Genomic DNA, 17,127 nt, shown 5'->3' with positions numbered 1-17,127 from the left:
TGCATAGTGCTCATGCCGCTGTGGTAGGCCATCGAATTTTGCAGAGTGTACAAACCACCTTTCTGTTTGGTGATAATCTGAACTACTCCCATACTTACGCAGTGATATTAAAGAAAAACATTTCTTATAATGACTGGAAGCATTTTAGAAATCATAAAGGTCATTTCATAAAAATTATTACATAAAAATGTGTCGATTTAAAATATCAATGCTGACGCATTTTCAGTGTCAACGTCATCAACTGTGTCGACCAATTGCGGCAGCCCTAGTAGAAACATCCCTATTGTGCCAGAAGTGCCTATTATATGCAGCACTACACCAAGACCACCAGCATTTTAATGCAGATTATCAGACAGACCAGACAGAACTGGATGCATGAGCAGTTTGGGCAACCACCCATGTTGACGTAATATATAAAAATTCATTAATCAAAAACAGTAATTGATGTTTTAAAACAACCAGGCATGCCTTTAACAAAGAAGCTATGTGAAAGTATTATCCAGCATTTTATGAAAAATAGTACCCTCACAATTTAAATGTATTTTTAAAAAAAATAAATAAAAACTACATGCATCCATCATCCATCCATCCATTTACCCATCATAGGCTACAAGAGCAACTTGACATACACCCAGCACGATCAGCGACATATTTTAGATGAGCGAAAGGTTCCCTCTGTAATCTGAGCCTATAGCATCCCACTTAAAAGGGTGTCAATCATTTAGCAGGTCAGGAACACTGGCAATGATTGAGGACACCCCCCCCCCCCCCATTCCCACCATCAAAGTAATGGGTGAGGAGCAGGTGGTGTGTGGACTGGTCCCTGAGATGGAGATGATCTCAGACCTCACACTAGGCCATAAGGTGTGGGGGGAGGGCCTCCCATCAAATCCTAACACAATTATCCCTGACGCAGCTGAACGCTTGATGATCCAAATTCGGCTGTCTTAGCATCCAATGATGACTGCAAATGTTAAATTAATCTCATTTTCCAAGAATCCCCTCTGCTAGTAACATCTTGGTGGGGGGCTGGAATAACTAGCGAGTTAACATTTAATTTGAACAAACAAGAGACCATCCCGCTCCCTGAACCACCTATTCCCTCAAACTATCCACAGCTAATCCAAAGCTTGTCTGAATATGCAAGCATTCATTAGCATCCCTTGGCCCCAAATCCCCATTCTGATTGTTTCAAAAGGTCAAATACAACCCACAGTGCTACTGCCTGTTAGCATGCAACCGAGATGTTGGTCCAAGCGTTTCGTCATCGTAAAGTAAGGTGAGCTACACACCAACTAATATTATTAGATAGGCTAAAAATCCCTGGCATCTCTTCCAGCATGTCTTGGGCTACCTCTGTGCTTATTCCTGGCCTACAAGTCACTAGTATCTGGTTGCCTTTCAACACCCCCAGTTCTAGGCTCTACAACCCTACACTTCTCGCAATTACAAGGTCCTGCCCATGTTACATAAGTGCTCACCCAAAAAAAGTGTTTCCAATGACATAAACATTGTAGGGGGAGGAAGGATAAACAAGGGTTTGACTGCCGTAAGACAAAGAAATAAACCCACCTCAGCGTCTGTAACCGGATGATATTTGTTAATCTAGTTATGCAACAGCTGTGTATGGCCATAATACAGTATGCCCCCTACCATTATATTAGGGGGGCGCCCCACCCCCCCAACGGCACCTCCCGCCCCCCCTTGAAGGTCAAGTTAATTTTATTTTCTATATAGTGCCAGATCACAACAGAAGTCATTTAAGGTTACCTTTCCTATAGAACAGGTCTATACATTGTCCTTTTATTAAGCAAACTAAATAGCCTTGTTATTTATCTTATTTACATAACAGCTTGTCATTTCTGTCTCTACATGGTCGCATGTTTACAATTCTCCTCTGCTCTCTGTATCGCACATGGCGGAATTCCGCCCCGATGAAAATGTCGCATCAACCAGCTGAAAAGCAGACAAAAATACCTGCGTTTTGTTGACTGCTGTCATTAAAAGAAACACATGAACACCATTATGCCTGTCGGTGTCTGTCTGCCCCCCCCCAAAAAAAGCTGTAAACCTAGGGGAAACACTAATACTATGGAGTGTTCCATGTATTGCTACTGTTTGGTATGCAATGACAATGGGGGTGAGTGCTTGACAGCAAATAAACTGAACACAAATTAGATACAAAAGCAATTAGAGTTCTGGACACTCAATAAATCCTACAACCCTGATCCACCCTAGAGGTTCATGACCCATAGCTAAAATGCCCATGACCATGGGCATTTTAACAACTATCCAATGTAAGATGACTAACATAATGAGCTTAGTGAACAAACATAACCATGAAACCAGAGGCTCCTGAAGGTAATTAGAAGGAGCAGGGTGCTGCTGTTATGGTGTATAATTAGAGACACGGTGACCTGCTTTTGGACTGAAGGCGTTTCTACCTTTTTGGGGTCAGAGATTAGAAGCCAGATAGGCTGACAGGGATTTTTATGAGACGCACATTTTTCTCCAAGCTTCCTCCCTCCCTAGGATAAACCCCAGCATAAATGAAACATCCTTTTTCTCAAGGTGAAAAGGCTTTCATTTCCAACAGGAACATCACTCCCCCCTCCAGAGCCTCGAACGGTGTTACTCAATACCAGCGATTGTATTAGAGGACAGAAAGACAACGTTCATCATCATGACTTTGCTACCATGCACCTTAGATCCAAGACAAATCTGATTTTCAGCATTATTAAATTTGACCATTTACCCAGAAAAAATGCTGATGGTCAATTTATCAAAACACAAATCATCAACGTCAGGTCATGACAGAGGTGGATACGTAAACATCCCTTGAATCCAGGATTGTTAAAAAAAATGACATTCCCATTAAATATCCTGTTTAAGGCTATGCCCTGCCTGGTGACTGGTTACACTGGAAATACCATGCAAGCAGAATAAAGCTCTGTTTGAAGCTTGAAGCTGCTATGAACAACTGAAATCACAGACATTCGTTTTAGATAAGCAGGTGATGCAAAATGAAGGAGAAAATAAGCATTTTGAGAAAAAGAAAAAAGACTTAATGGGGACACAGGGAGATCATGGGGCAGACTCAGTTTCCTAAAACCACACTGGCGCAATGTGCTGTAAGGAAAATGGAAGCAGGCTAGACCCAATGTACCAATTATGTGGTCGCTCCAGGAATAGAGTCCCTTCTATGGTATGGATTTATGGCCAGTGAAACTACAGAGGGTTTATGGGCAGAGTGAAAGCATGGGGGTTGCATAAATGTCCCCACCCCATTCAGAAAATGGTGCTGATCATATCTAGGGAATATTACAGGGTGCCACCAGTACAGACCTTGTGATGAATGTTGCCAGTAACTACTAACTAGATTCATAACATGCCATACTGTTACGGCTGTTCACATGAGTTACTTTAGTAAATAATCTGATTAAACAGGTATAGAAGGTGCTACAAATAGTCAGCATTCTAAACATTGTGATAAAAGTTTCTGCTACAAATAAATATTATAGGGTATAATTGATTGGGTTTCACATTCTATTCGATTAGCTGACCTAAGAAAGAGAGGAACAAAAGGAAAGACAAGTGATCAAGTCATTCCTCTGTTACTGAAGCCCATATGTGTGTACCATGTCTGCACATAAAAAACGTGACCTTTATTTGTCTGTGCTCAGTGGAGATAAAAGGTGGAAGAAGGTCAGAAACACAAGTTCAAACCCCACATGTGCATGAGTTTCTCTGGCACAGCAGGGTACATTTTTCTGTCTTCCTTTCCTCAAACAGCCGCCAAGGCCACCTCCAATGGGAATGGCTTTCAAGTGCATAGAAAATGGTGTTTGTTTTAAAAGACAGCAGAATTTCACACTAATCACCCAGAATATAGATAGAGAGTAAAATCTCAAGCCATTCTACAGAAGACTTAAAGCAACACAATAAAATAATAACCAGAGAAACAGTGGCAAAAGTTAACTATGCCTGAAGGTGTAGGCACTGAAGCACAAAATGTACTGATAATCATAAAAATCCTAAAACCATATGATGTGGCCATGGCTCTTCTCAACCCATAGTCTCTCAGACCCCCATAGCACTGGGATCAGCCTAACCAAGACATAGTCAACATCCAGTCATATAAGGAGGGAGCTAAATGCTGAAATCTGGGACAGGGGTTCCAGCTCGCACTCAGGCTGGATCTGACTGGGTCATCGCTGTAGGCCCTAGTTAGTAGCCCCCAACTGCTCCCATCACATTTGATGTATAAGGTTCAGATGGAAACAAAGGTGGGATTGTAAAAGTCCCAAAACAGCTCCATGGAAGCCCTGCTCTGTCTCACAGATCTTATTAGAAAGCCCAATGGAACAAAATAAATCTCAAGCCTACTGGCTGTCACCTGGACAACCGTTTCTTGTTGGGTAAACAAGCAGACTTAGCAAACTGAACGAAAACATCTGATGCCGAGTTTCCCCCAGGAGAGGCTTGATCCCCACTGACCAAAAGCTCGATCAATTTGAGTTAGACTATGGGTGAACACCACAAATTGGTGTAGTTAAGTTCAGCGGCCTGCATAAGTTTTCCCAAAACCCTCTACAATAATGGGTACCCCCCCTAGGATGTTAGCTTTGATTGCGTCCTGGGGGGTCAACTTTGAACAGACAGCTATATATTAAGAGGGCTGTCCCAGCATTAAAGTCAAAGGTAAGGCCATGCTTAGCTCAATCAGTCTGGAGTTCCACGTCTTCAACTAAACAGGGAAAAGGACAACCACTTTCCAAAAGCAGGCTGGGCCCATAGTTTGAAAGAACATCCAATGTTCATGCAGAAAATACTGTGCTTTTCAGTAGTAGTGTGTTTAACAGTCAGATTCTTCCTAAAGATTCTGAACTACTGACTACCGATACAGTGTGTATTGCACAGAAACACAACAGTTATTCAATAAGGATTATTCAAATGACAGAAAACAACCCAACAGCATGAGCCCTGAATGGTGAGGCATTTATAATGGGCAGTATGCCCAGAGGTTCCATCCCATCCCCCACTTCACCATCAGCAATGAGTGTCAGCTGTAATACCCTCAAAGAGCATGTGGCAGTCTTCAGGAGGGGGGTGTCATGGCTCCACATTGCCTCAGACACCACGATGAAACACCCAAACAAGAGATGGGGGCAGGGAGGCTGCATGGTAATCGTTTCCAGCCACGTTTATGTGCTCTCTGGGGCAAATATATGCTCAGTTGTTAGGCGACCATTTGGCCAATTACTGAGAATGTAGCTGCCAACTACATCCGGCAAGAACATGATACCTTAAGCAATGATGTACTGTGCTTCACCTTAAATAAATGTTCAAAGAATTACATACTTACACTGTAGTGCATAAAAACCCAAAAAAGTAACAATGAATAAACTGAAACATTTTTATTTAACAAAGACAAAAAATACATAAAGTTAGTTTAGAACAACAGAGGGGTTAAATTCCATAATACCTTCGCAAAAACAACAAATTCAATTCTGACAACTGACTGAAGACTTCCATCCCTTATACTTTGACTGTAAATATCAGTCAATAAATTTCATTCTGAAATTCCCACATCTAATGCATTTCTGAGTTTGAGCAGAAAATGGTCAGTGTAAGACATGGGCAATAAATCCATTTTCAAAGTGCACTTAAGTCTGGGGAGATAAATCTTTAAGACGGTCTGAAACTGGTCCACAAGACTACATAGTAGCTATTCAAAATTTGCCACAGAATGCCAGAAACTACTTTAACTGACAGTAGATATGAACAAGCACAGGCCTGAGGAACATGAATGTTTTGACACAGTCTGTCTGAAGCGTGGGTGACACACTTAACTGACTAGGTGTATGTATGCGCTCTAGACGAGGGTGGTGTTGCAGCTCACCTTCCACGCTGTCGGAGCAGGACGTGCCAATACCTGTGTCGGCGCTGTCAGAGGCTGTGCTGTGGCGCCGGCCCCGGTTACTGCTGCTGCTAGCGGAGGAGGTGCCAGCCTGCCAAGAGGAGTCGCAGCCTGGGGCCCACGATGGAGAGGCAGTACCGGAGCCTGGGGGGCAAGTCCAGGAAAAAGAAAAAAAGGGTCAGCAAGAACCCCAACACATAAACTAGTACTTCAGCAATATTAAGGCCTTCCTGGAGAATTCCAGAAACCGATCCTTTAGCAATATGTCCAGCTGTATCAAAATTAAGCATCCTTGTACCTATGAATAATATAAATTTGTATATGCTGATCTAAATATTCAGAAGTAGAACAGAAACATACATGTGATTGATTATACATATCTAGAGCATATCCATAGCTTGCCACAACATTTTCAGCTGTGAAAGCATTTTAAATCAAAAAACATTTAAAAATTAACTAACCAAAGGTTATATATTTTTTTCCCGTGTTTTGCACTTCAAGCATTAGCAAAACTCTCCCAGTTACTGCTGTATGTTATGCTCTGCTCCTGGGGGAATGCTATTTCATGCCGCTGTATACCTGTATATGGATGGTACGACAATAAAACCCACTTGACTAGACCTGACCTATTTCCACTGTTTTTCACACATTTGTAGTGGTGTAGATCTATTTTTCATCTGTACTAGTGTGCTATTTAATACACTTTTACATGACAACTACTCTGTTACTATGCATGGGTGTTTTTCTGTAGCTCAGAGAGATGGGAAGTCATGACCTGAATCTAACCCAAGCATTACAACATCAACCAAGACCACGCGTTCCAATACCATTCTGAGGACAACATCAAGCTGTTAATGCCATTAGCTCACCTAGGGAGGGACTATATTTTTCTGTATCAAATTACATGGTCACAGTGGTGGTGGTGAGGGGGGGGTCGTGAAAACTCTGTCCAGATTCGTACTTTAAAAATCTCATTCAAGTCATAACAGAACTAGCTAATAAATTGTCATCTATATCATCCTAATCTCTTAATTTAGAAAAATTTTACAAGTGAAAGTAAATTGACATTTATCCAAACAGTATCTGTTGCTCTCAGGCTCAACAATGCATACAATGCAATTCACAATGCTTAACTATAAATCTTCACAGACATCACAGAAAATACTGCTTAGATAAAATAGCATGTTTGAGAACTAGAGTTAGGTCCAGCCTCCATAGATATTTATTTTTTTCGAGCACCCTCTCCGCCAACTTTCTCACACACACACACACACACTTTACCCAAAGTCACCAAATGGGAGCAGAATGGTTTTCTCTGGCTTCTCTTTTGGGAAAATTGCCATTCTAATTCCTCTGCTTTTTTTTTTTTTTAAACAAATAAACAATAAAATTTGCAAAGTCAGAAGTTTACAAATTGCATCTCAAATTTTGTTTTCGGAATCCTTGGTCAGCAATATTTTCCCTGGTATTCATATTTAGTACTGAGAGACACTGGCAAAATAAACAGTTTTATATAGATTTCCAAGGCAAATTGTATAACAGCTTCAGACATAATCTTCCCTGGACAGGACAGCCCCCCCCCCCCAAAGCTACATCAGGTTAAGCTGAGGTGATTTACATCACCTTCTAAACTGAACCGGTCCACCTACCACAATCTACTTTTCTAATTAAAAGTATAAGGGTTATTTAAGCTATAAATCCTGTCTCAAAAGCTAAGACATGCAAGCTACCCTTTACAGATATTTATGTTTAGGGTAAAGTTTCAGTAATGGACATGATAACAGAACACAAAAAAGCAGAGAACTTTCATACACCTCAGAAGCATTTCACAGAACAGTTTACCACCAAAACAAATAACGCGAAAGAAACCACCTATAAGAATGGAAAAATAACCTTCAGCATACACATCCAGTCACTTTAAAAATCTCTAAAGCTAAACGGCACCTTGAGAAGTGTGTACTCAAAGACAAAGCATCACCATAACATGCAGGCAAAGCATGTGCAACAACATCTAGAGAAAAGTCTGTAGGTAGAAAGGACTAGTACTTTCTGCCAGATGCAGTTTCTGCTGGGAGCAGCATAATACAGTGGAGACTCAAGACAGTGTCCCTTATAAATCAATCATAATATTCTTGCAGCCCCCCCCATTTCCTTTTCCACATGCCAAAGTGGAAAGTCTTCCACTGCAGTCTTCCATAGATTATTACGAGTGACAGTGTAAACTGGTTCAATGCAGTGTAATATCCACCAACAAGAACTGCTACTGTGGTCGACTGCCTATGCTATAGTCATACCTGTAGGAACTTACGTGCTGGTTAACCAGAAAGAGTTCTCTAAATTTCTAATGCTTTATTGTTGCACAATTTCCATCATTGCGCGGTATTTCTTTGGAAACGAAGTAAGCTCTCGATGCAACAGCTGTTGTGCAACGTCCGATCAATTATTAACGCACTAAAGCTATACAGAGTTAAAAAAATAAATAAAACATTACGGTAATGTTGATTGTATGGGAGACAGGTAATTAACGCATTCTTAAGTGTTTCTGTCCTCCGTACTCAAAAGCAGGCTACTCACTGTACCGTAATGCTGACGAAGTCAGACGGTAGGAACCGGATATCACCTATTCCTACTCACCGCAGTGTCACCGTCACGAATAGCGGTACCCGGGGGAACCGGCTAGTGCGGACTGGGAGGATTAACGTCGCTCTACTATTGCAAAACTTATAAATGCGCACTTGCGAAATTCGGGCCTAGCTAGCCTCCACCATTTAGGTAAGAAATACACTTTCTGTTCAGTCAGCATTTTGGTGACATCTAAGATAATACCGCGGGTTTAATGATGAAGAGATGGGTCAAATATCGACAATGGTCTCCTTAGCCAATTGGTGTCGTTTCCTACCCCACGCCTGAGAAACCGGTCTACGATTCATGGGGGTAGTCGGTGTCTCCCTGCTGCTGGCAGCCCGAATAACTGTCACCAGGTCCGCAGACAAAGGACGTTGGCCCACCGGTGCTCGAGGCGGGCTGCACGTGCCTCGCCAGGTTGAAACGTAACGGTCGCATCCACAATTCGGTCGCTCGCGACTAGAAAGCGGCGCGCGGTGGCTAATGACAAGACGCGCACGGCCGATGACCCCCCCCCCCTCCCCCCGGCACCGAGCCACCGGTGTTATAAAACCCCCCCGAGCCCGGGGAAAACCTCCGTGTTCTCTGCAGGCACTCCCCAGAACGACAAAAAAGCGAACGAAATACACATATATAAGCGCGGTGGCATGAACTATTTGTGAGGCTGCATTGCTAACTGGCTAACGGCATCCAAAATGTCTACCAACATGAACACGACGACCATGTAAGATACCCAAATCACACATTCACGAATCACGAATGCCCAGTTCAATTAAAGAATTAAAGAAGCACATGTACACAATTATCTTACCAAATAACGGCGGGTTAAAATAATGTATGTTCATGACAGTTAAGCAAATGAATAAATCCTGATTCCTTCGAGCTGGCCCCTGTAGTCTATGGGGAACGCCGCGGTTTAAAAGCAGAAATTCAGTAGCGTCGCTTCATTTCCAGTAACAAAACGAAGATGTCGTACCCGATTTATACGCATCGAAGCCATCCTCGTAATCGCTCTTCGCCCACATCGTGGCTTCTGTCCTGCTCTCGAATATGCGGTAGTCCGGACGAGCAATCCCAGCAACCGAGATGAGGAAGCCTTCAGACCCACAAAGGAGCTAAGTGCAGCCCATGTTCGAGCGAGGCGAGCGGCCGATCCACGTTACGAACAGAAACTTCGAGCTCTTTCTGTCTTCTATCGCCGAGTCCTTAAATCGGAAATTGGCTTCGATCCGACTGATGATAATGATCCGAAGGCCGGCGTAGACTCGCAGTGATTACCGCAGCGCACACGGAAGGACGTGATCTCACGAAATGCAAGTCCCCAGCTTCACGGAGGAGAAAGCGGGGCTCAATCAGGGCTCTGTCCCTCCCACACGGCCCCGGGATGACCCCCCCCCCCGCTGTCACTGCTGCAGCTCAAGGGAGGGGGGATCAGGGGTACAGTGACTGGGGGATTATCTTCCGACAAGCACCGGCTCAGAGGGCGGGCTCCTCCGAGCACTTGAGCGCATCTTGCGCCGTGGCAGCACTGAAGGCGCCACATTTGGAGCTCAGTGCACCATCATTTACAGCTGGAGAGTAGCGCCGTGGATAGTTTCGTATCGGTGCATACGAAATGTATGTTTTTACTAAATTGCAAAATATAAATGACCAGTGTAGCAATTTACCAGCGTATCTACGTCTATATTTCTAAATCCATTAAATCACCAATAGCATTAATGTAACGAAGAAATCACGGCCGTCATTCAAATTAATAAATCGATAAGTTTTTGACTTCGCAACACAATATTTGCATGCCTTTATGTGATTAGAACCTACGACTAATATATACGATCGTGTCAAGAGCATAGACATATTTGTAACAATAAGAAGTTAGTGTCTACATGATATATATATTTGTCACTTTCTATCATTCTGCTATACGTAAAGATGTTTTGTAATCTTTATATTTAATAAATGGCGTTGATCAAATGGACCTTATTCGAATATGGTAACAGTTTATTCTTGCTGCATCATAGTTAATCCCCATGTATTCAGATGTTTGTACTTTCAAGTCTGAAAACTTTTATTAACCACAACAATAAGTATACTAAATGTTATATCTAGTCTTTGTTGGAATAATAAGATGTTTATGCATGTAGATAAATTAAATTCACAATTAATCAGGTTTGTTGATTACAAGTAAAAATAAAATGAAATACTTAATTGTGTGCAGTTTTATAGCGGCCGCGTCTAAAATGCAATCTAAAACATTATAAACTACAAATATTAACAGGAGGCTGGCTGTTAAGCATAAGCAAAAAATAAATTAAATAATAACTGTAGCTTCCAACTCCCACCACTACTACTGATCAAACAAATAATAAATGTTTCCTCGGCAAAATGCAAATCCAAAGCTATAAAAAGTTATCCCTAATTAGCATGACTAACCGAGAGTTCCTCCTAGGAGCAGCTGTCGCCTTTTCGACAGAAAAATGTAGCCCAACTATTTCAGCTTGCGCTCCGGTTCTGGCCGTTTCTCAGCACCGTTAGCACCTAGTTTAAGCTGTTAACACACCCAGGAGCTGACCATGGTTCTCCAGACACTGCTCCATGCGGATCTCCCAGCGGCGATATCGTTCATTAGCAAATGCTTTTTGACTGGCACCGTTTGCGGCTTGTTGCTGCTTACTGATGAAATTCTGGGGGTTACATCGGCACTCTCTTTTGTTTCGTTCTTTTCGCGCAGATTGGCATTAGTCAGCAGGTGTTCTTTCTGAAGTTATAGAAGTGATCGAATCGGCCTGATTCTACACGCTCCTGAAAATACTTGTTGTACTGTTGTACTATTTAGATAGATGATGCTTTTGCCATTTGTTGCTACAACACACTAAGCCATGAACTAAGCCAAAATTGGTAATTCGTTGGAAGTAAACTGATTTTTACTGTTTATTATTCATTCATAATCAATGCATCCTTACATCTTCCAATTGCTAACCCAGTACGGGGTCTCAGGGCACAAAGGGTTGATATTACAATCAATTGAGCTGCTGTAATGACGTGATGTGTATGCGTGTGTATATATATAATATAAAACCCATTAAATAAAAATGTTAACTAGCAGTTTCAATTTCTTATATTAATATCCTGTACCTTTGCCTTAGTTTGACTCGCTCCACATTCATCCTTTCCTTCTGAGAATATAAACTTTATCTATTTCTTGAACATTTGTGGAATGATAGTCAGCTGGCCTGCCGTCTTCCAACAGCCTATCCTGAACTATATCACCTGGAGTCCATTACAGGCAGCACAGCAAAGCCTTCAAACAAAGGGAGAAGTTGTAAAACCCACACATGCATGGCTGAGGCAGGATTTCAACCCCCCAGCCATGGAAATTTGTGGCCACAGCACTGTCCATATAAAAATCCCCCAATGATTAAATGTCATTGTTAATTATGAATGACAATAAATACTGCTCCGCACGTTAGACACAAAAGCCACCTCCCTTTTTAATTTAAAATTGAAGATAACCTCTCTCAACACTGACCAAATAGTCTTTTTGCTGAACCAAAAAAGGTGTGAGAGGAAGTACGATTTAAGCAATGTTCAGAATAATGTTCTGCAACAGTGTATATTACAAAAAACAACCAAATTGTTTTTATCTTGCTGTCCATGTAAAGGGAAGAGTCCACTATTGTAACCAACAACAATGACCAGCAGTGAGATGTAATTTCAGCATATTTCTTCCTTCTGTCTCTTTGAGGTTCCTCTTTTTCAGCTTTTGCCACAATTTTGTGCAGCTTTTCCTGTTTATATATGAATATTGTTTCCCTTTTCTATATTTGAATGCAAGTACTACAATAATATGATGTTATGAATGTTTATGCCTTTTCAAAGCAGGCTCATTGTCTAACCTTTTGTACTCTTTGGAAAATACAAATTAGCTGCTTGGATTGTAAAGAAACAAAAAGGTATATTTAGTATGATCAAGTTGTGAAGCTTGCATTACCTTCCTATTACTCGAGTTAAAAATGTTACAGCAATAGTAAAAAGCATTTAAATACTACTAACACTTACTAGTTACATTACAGAATATGTGGTTATAATAACAATATACCCTACATGTGAAGGGAGGAAACAGGCATGTTTAGAGAGCCACACTTCCTTTACACATTTCTGCTTACCATGGCGGACTTGTTGCCCCCCTCAAAGTAGAAAAACAGAGGCAAGAGAAACTGAGTGAGATTGGCACTGTTTGGGTGGCAAAAGTAGTTCAGTGTCACAAAGCATTGATCAAGACCAGCCACTACACTAATTAAATCCGATGTCAGTCTCAATAAACATGACACCGCTTTGGGCAGGGGGAAGAAAGCCTGTTTGCATAATCAAGCTTGCATACAGCATTATCCCAGTTCAATTGCCCATTACATAGGAATTAATCACAAGCCACTCTTATTGTCTCTGCTTGTAAGCTTAATTATAGCTATAGCAAAACTCAGGGAAGCTGAAAAAATTTGATTACAATGAGATCAATTATGAGCTTGATCTTTTGGGTGAAAAAAATGAAGAAACGTGTCTGGTGAAATACATCACTGTTGTCTCTATGGAATATAGCAGGTATGACAGAAACATTTATGGAAAAGCACAAACCATGTGCCTTGTGAGTAAAAACTCTCGTCTGTAGTGTAGGTACTGTATTTAGGGGCCAAGACTTTAATAGGAAGTAGAATTAAATCGATTGTGTTTTAAACTGAACTGCATGTCACCGTAATCTTCAAAAGGCAAATGTTTGTAAAAGGGTTCTGATTTAAAAATGTGATTAAAAAAACTCTAGTTGACAGACCAGAAAAATAGGTTTTACTTCAACATTTCTGAGCCTTTAGTATTGCCTCATAACTCCAAGGTAATAATTATGTGGAGTTTGCACGTGTCTTCCTCAAGGTACTCTGGTTTGCTCATCCAGTTAGGTTACTTGGTGTTTCCAAATTATGTGTGTGTATGTGTGTGTATATCATGTGATGGACTGGCAACCTGTCCAGGTTGTACCCTAGGCTTGTACTCTATGCTGCTTGGGATACGCTTCAGATGAGCTTAACCCTAAGCAGTTAGAAAATTGGATGGATGGATGGATGGAATTATGGACCTTCTGGCCCCTGCAAGGCACATTAAATCAAACGATGAGCACAGCAGTGAGCCTTGCACATAAACAGAGCTTGGGGAGCCTTTCTTTAATAAAAGCCCCCCTTATGGAAAAGAGCTCCGTCCACAGTGCATCTCTGTGACGACACGGCTTTTGGGCAGCATGTCCCGGCCACCGTGCTCACTGCACAGTGAAACTGCAACAACTTCACTATGATAAAACCACAAAGCTAATCCGTCTCTCACTGCTAAATAACAAAATGAAGGATGAAGAAGTTGAGATCACCAATGCAACCAAACTAAGGTTCAGTTCAAATGCTAGCCTCATCACAAACTATGACACCTGTAATGGACACAATGAAACCGAAAGCATTCAGGCAGCGGAACACCACGAGGCCAAGCCAGCCAAATAAGACCCAGGGCTCTTTTGCAACAAAGAAGAAAGCACCGGTTTCGACAACAAAGCCACGTTTGGCTTTCTGCCCTCATCTGGGCTAAATAAATGCTGTTGCCACTCAACACAAACAAAACATTTCCTCTCAACAGACTCCAAACACCCCAGTGTTCCACTGACAACAATGTCGGCCTGCTGTTTTTCCAGCATAACTGTTGGCGTTGTGCAAGTATTTTTTACGAATAATTTCCAGATTATTGTAGGGGCATTGCAGCACCATAGCTCTTAGCCAATCAGACGTATGAATCTGTTTTTGTGCACGTTATCAGCTCTACGCAGGCTGTACCCATCCCCCACTTCCTGTCTCAGTGCCAGGAAGTCAGTGGTTAAAGCTGGACACAGCTAACTTCCAGCCCAGTCTGGCTATGTCATGTACCTGCAGATCACCACGTCGAAGCAGAAACAAGCTCAAGTGTTGTGACGTCCTTCTGCATGAATGCTATAAAAAGTGTTCCACATATCAATTGGGGAACAAACGAAAAGGGTTTGCAAAATAGGACTTCAAGAGGCACTAATCGTCCAACTACAGCAAACAGCAGCAGTATGGTTTCTGCTCTATTTCTGACACTTAGATAACATAAAGACACAGTTTTTTATCACTATGAAATTTTAAAAAAAAAAAATCTCACATGGCTACACTTCAGGAGATGTTTGCTGGCACCAGTTCAAACCCAGGTTAAAGTAACAGGTTACAGACTTTACCTAAAAAAATCTCCATTGAAAGAAATATTTGCAGAGAAGATGTGTTTAACTTACGCGCTTTCTTCTTCATGAGATCTTCAGCAGGCAAAGCAGAAGCTGGGCCAGGAAGTGGTGACAGCTTAGAGTATCACAACCGAAACCCAACACTGAAAATGTTACAGCTATCCACATCCACCTTCTCTACAACCTCAGCAAAAGATGGAAAAAAAGCACGAAAAGGTGTCACCCATCTGCATTTACTCATCTGGAGCTCCAGTAATGGAATATTTCTGCCATCAATGTTTTATCAGGTTATTTGGGTCATAATGCAGTGTTCGTGCAGCAATTACGACACAATCTGTCAACAATCAGTAGAAATATAAGCATAAACAGAATTCAATTTGAATTAAGCTAATATCTTACAACAAACACAAACACCAGGAACTCCATTGGCTACCTTTAGGCAGTCCAGGATGACAGTGAGTGCCCCCATATATTTATTATGGTGTCCTGTGAAATCTGTTTCTTCACAGTAGCTGTAGGTGCTCGTTAGGTTCACCCTTGACCAGCACAGAACCCAGGCATACTTCCAACTCTTTATCTAATAATCTAATGACTACAACCTAACATATAAAGGAAGCATTCTTTTGGATTTATTGATCGCTAGAACTGTATTCCCCAACCCGGTCCTTGGGGACACACAGACAGTCCATAATTTTACATCCCTTCCAGCTCCCTACTGGGAAAAATGTGGACCATCTGTGGGTCCCCAAGGACCCAGTTGGGAAACGTTGCTCTAGAACATTCCATCTGCTACATATATTGCCGTCTTGAGAATGACATGATCATAGACGTAGGATGTGATGTCAGACCCTGTTTAGATTATAAGGAACTTAAGTAACTGGTTCTTAACCAATGGTGAAGCAAGAAGCACAGAGTTGGCAATAAAGCCAATCAGGGAAGCATCCTTGGTCAGTTCATACTGCTTAACCCGCATGTTTTGGCCCTGAAAGGCCTGATCCAACCTCAGTTCCTCTGGTTGACACCCCTGTAGTAGCATTGGAGTCGCAAATCTTAGTCACATTTTTTTTTTTCTTAAGAAAGCATTTGTGTTTCTGACCCAGTTGAAATTGGAGAGATCGACAGTTAATGTTTTGGTAACCAAAAAAGAAGAGTGTGACTGCATGTTTCAGAAGTAGGCCAGCAGTTCTAATCTAATTTCACAAGCTCAGAGGATGAAAGGCGACGGAGCGAGTTCAGGGCTGAATCTAGAGCAGCGCGCAGGTCATTCGGAGCTACAGGCACTCTGCTGCTCTTCTGCATCCCCTCATGTCCTGACCTCCAGCTCACCGATTCTGCACCTGTACACAAGCCAGTCTCTTCTCAGAGTGCTGCTAAAATACCCGAGACGGCATGAGGTCCCAGCAGTGCTCAGGTGAGGACAGACCAGCCAGAGATAATCTGGGGTGATTGTAACGCAATTCAACGGCACTCAAATGAAACCATAACCTTCAGATGTTTGTTTGGTTGTATTCTACTTCAGCTCATTTAATGAAAAATATTACCAAATTTAGGCTTTGTACAGATATGAAACACAAAACTTAAACAACTCAAAATCTATACAATATCTGTAAATGATCCAGCCATCTCACTAACCATTATGACATCGAATTGTGATATCAGATTTTCAACATTTTTCAATGAATAAAAATAAAAATATTGTTCTTCAGTCTCTAAGAAAAACACTTTTTTCTCTTTTACGGAGCTGGTGGATAATCTCCATCACATCTTCAATGTGATCAAACAAAAAACTTGTAATTACAAATCTGCAAATATTTGGCTGCAGCTCAAGTCCTCTTCTCACAAAAAGCATCGCTTACCTGAGGTATTTTTCTCTTCACGAAAATAAACGGTACAGGAAAGACCCTCACCGTACATCACATACATCTAACACAAAACAGGCTCTTTACATGAGCATCGGAGTGGAGACAAACATGGAAGGGTCAGTCAGCAGGGCAGAGCCCAACAAACGTGCTCCTGGCATGAATCCACGTGTCTCCATTAGCTGCCACAGCAATCAGTTAAGAGGCTCTTAGCACAGCTTAGTTACAGAGTGTGAGCGACAATAATCCAATAAATATTTCAGCGATAACATGCATGGCGCTGACAAGGACCCTGAGATAAGGCCTGTAGCAAATAATATTCTGAATTATTGGGTGACGCGGTATACTGGTTTAAGAACTAACAAAAGAACAAACAGGTTTAAATCTCAAAAGAGAGTCCTTGTAAGTATGTCAAGTATTCAGTTGCATAAATATTTAAATCTGTG

General features: G+C 41.6%; 1 protein-coding gene across 8 annotated transcripts in view; it reads right to left on the bottom strand.

The window, feature by feature from the left end:
• The window catches only part of cep85l (centrosomal protein 85, like), a 51,099-nt gene extending 36,171 nt beyond the window's left edge, over positions 1 to 14,928 (bottom strand). Inside the window, exons 1-2 of one of the 8 annotated variants that reach the window (XM_023797109.2) lie at positions 14,874 to 14,928; positions 5,903 to 6,064 (exon numbers count right to left, since the gene is read on the bottom strand). In XM_023797109.2, coding sequence (XP_023652877.2) covers positions 5,903 to 6,064; positions 14,874 to 14,889 — 178 coding nt within the window. In that variant the 5' untranslated portion in view covers positions 14,890 to 14,928. Of the gene's footprint in view, positions 1 to 5,902; positions 6,065 to 6,381; positions 6,485 to 8,554; positions 8,713 to 8,819; positions 8,989 to 9,356; positions 9,494 to 9,521; positions 10,009 to 14,873 lie in introns of those variants that run through there. The other 7 variants (XM_023797103.2, XM_023797108.2, XM_023797110.2 and 4 more) reach the window with 7 other exon arrangements.
• Positions 14,929 to 17,127: the final 2,199 nt, after the last annotated feature.

This window comes from Paramormyrops kingsleyae, chromosome 19 (assembly GCF_048594095.1).
Source record: "Paramormyrops kingsleyae isolate MSU_618 chromosome 19, PKINGS_0.4, whole genome shotgun sequence".
NCBI classification, from domain to species: Eukaryota; Metazoa; Chordata; class Actinopteri; order Osteoglossiformes; family Mormyridae; genus Paramormyrops; species Paramormyrops kingsleyae.
Note: the sequence above shows the minus strand (reverse complement) of the source record. Positions and strands in the feature narration are given on the sequence as shown.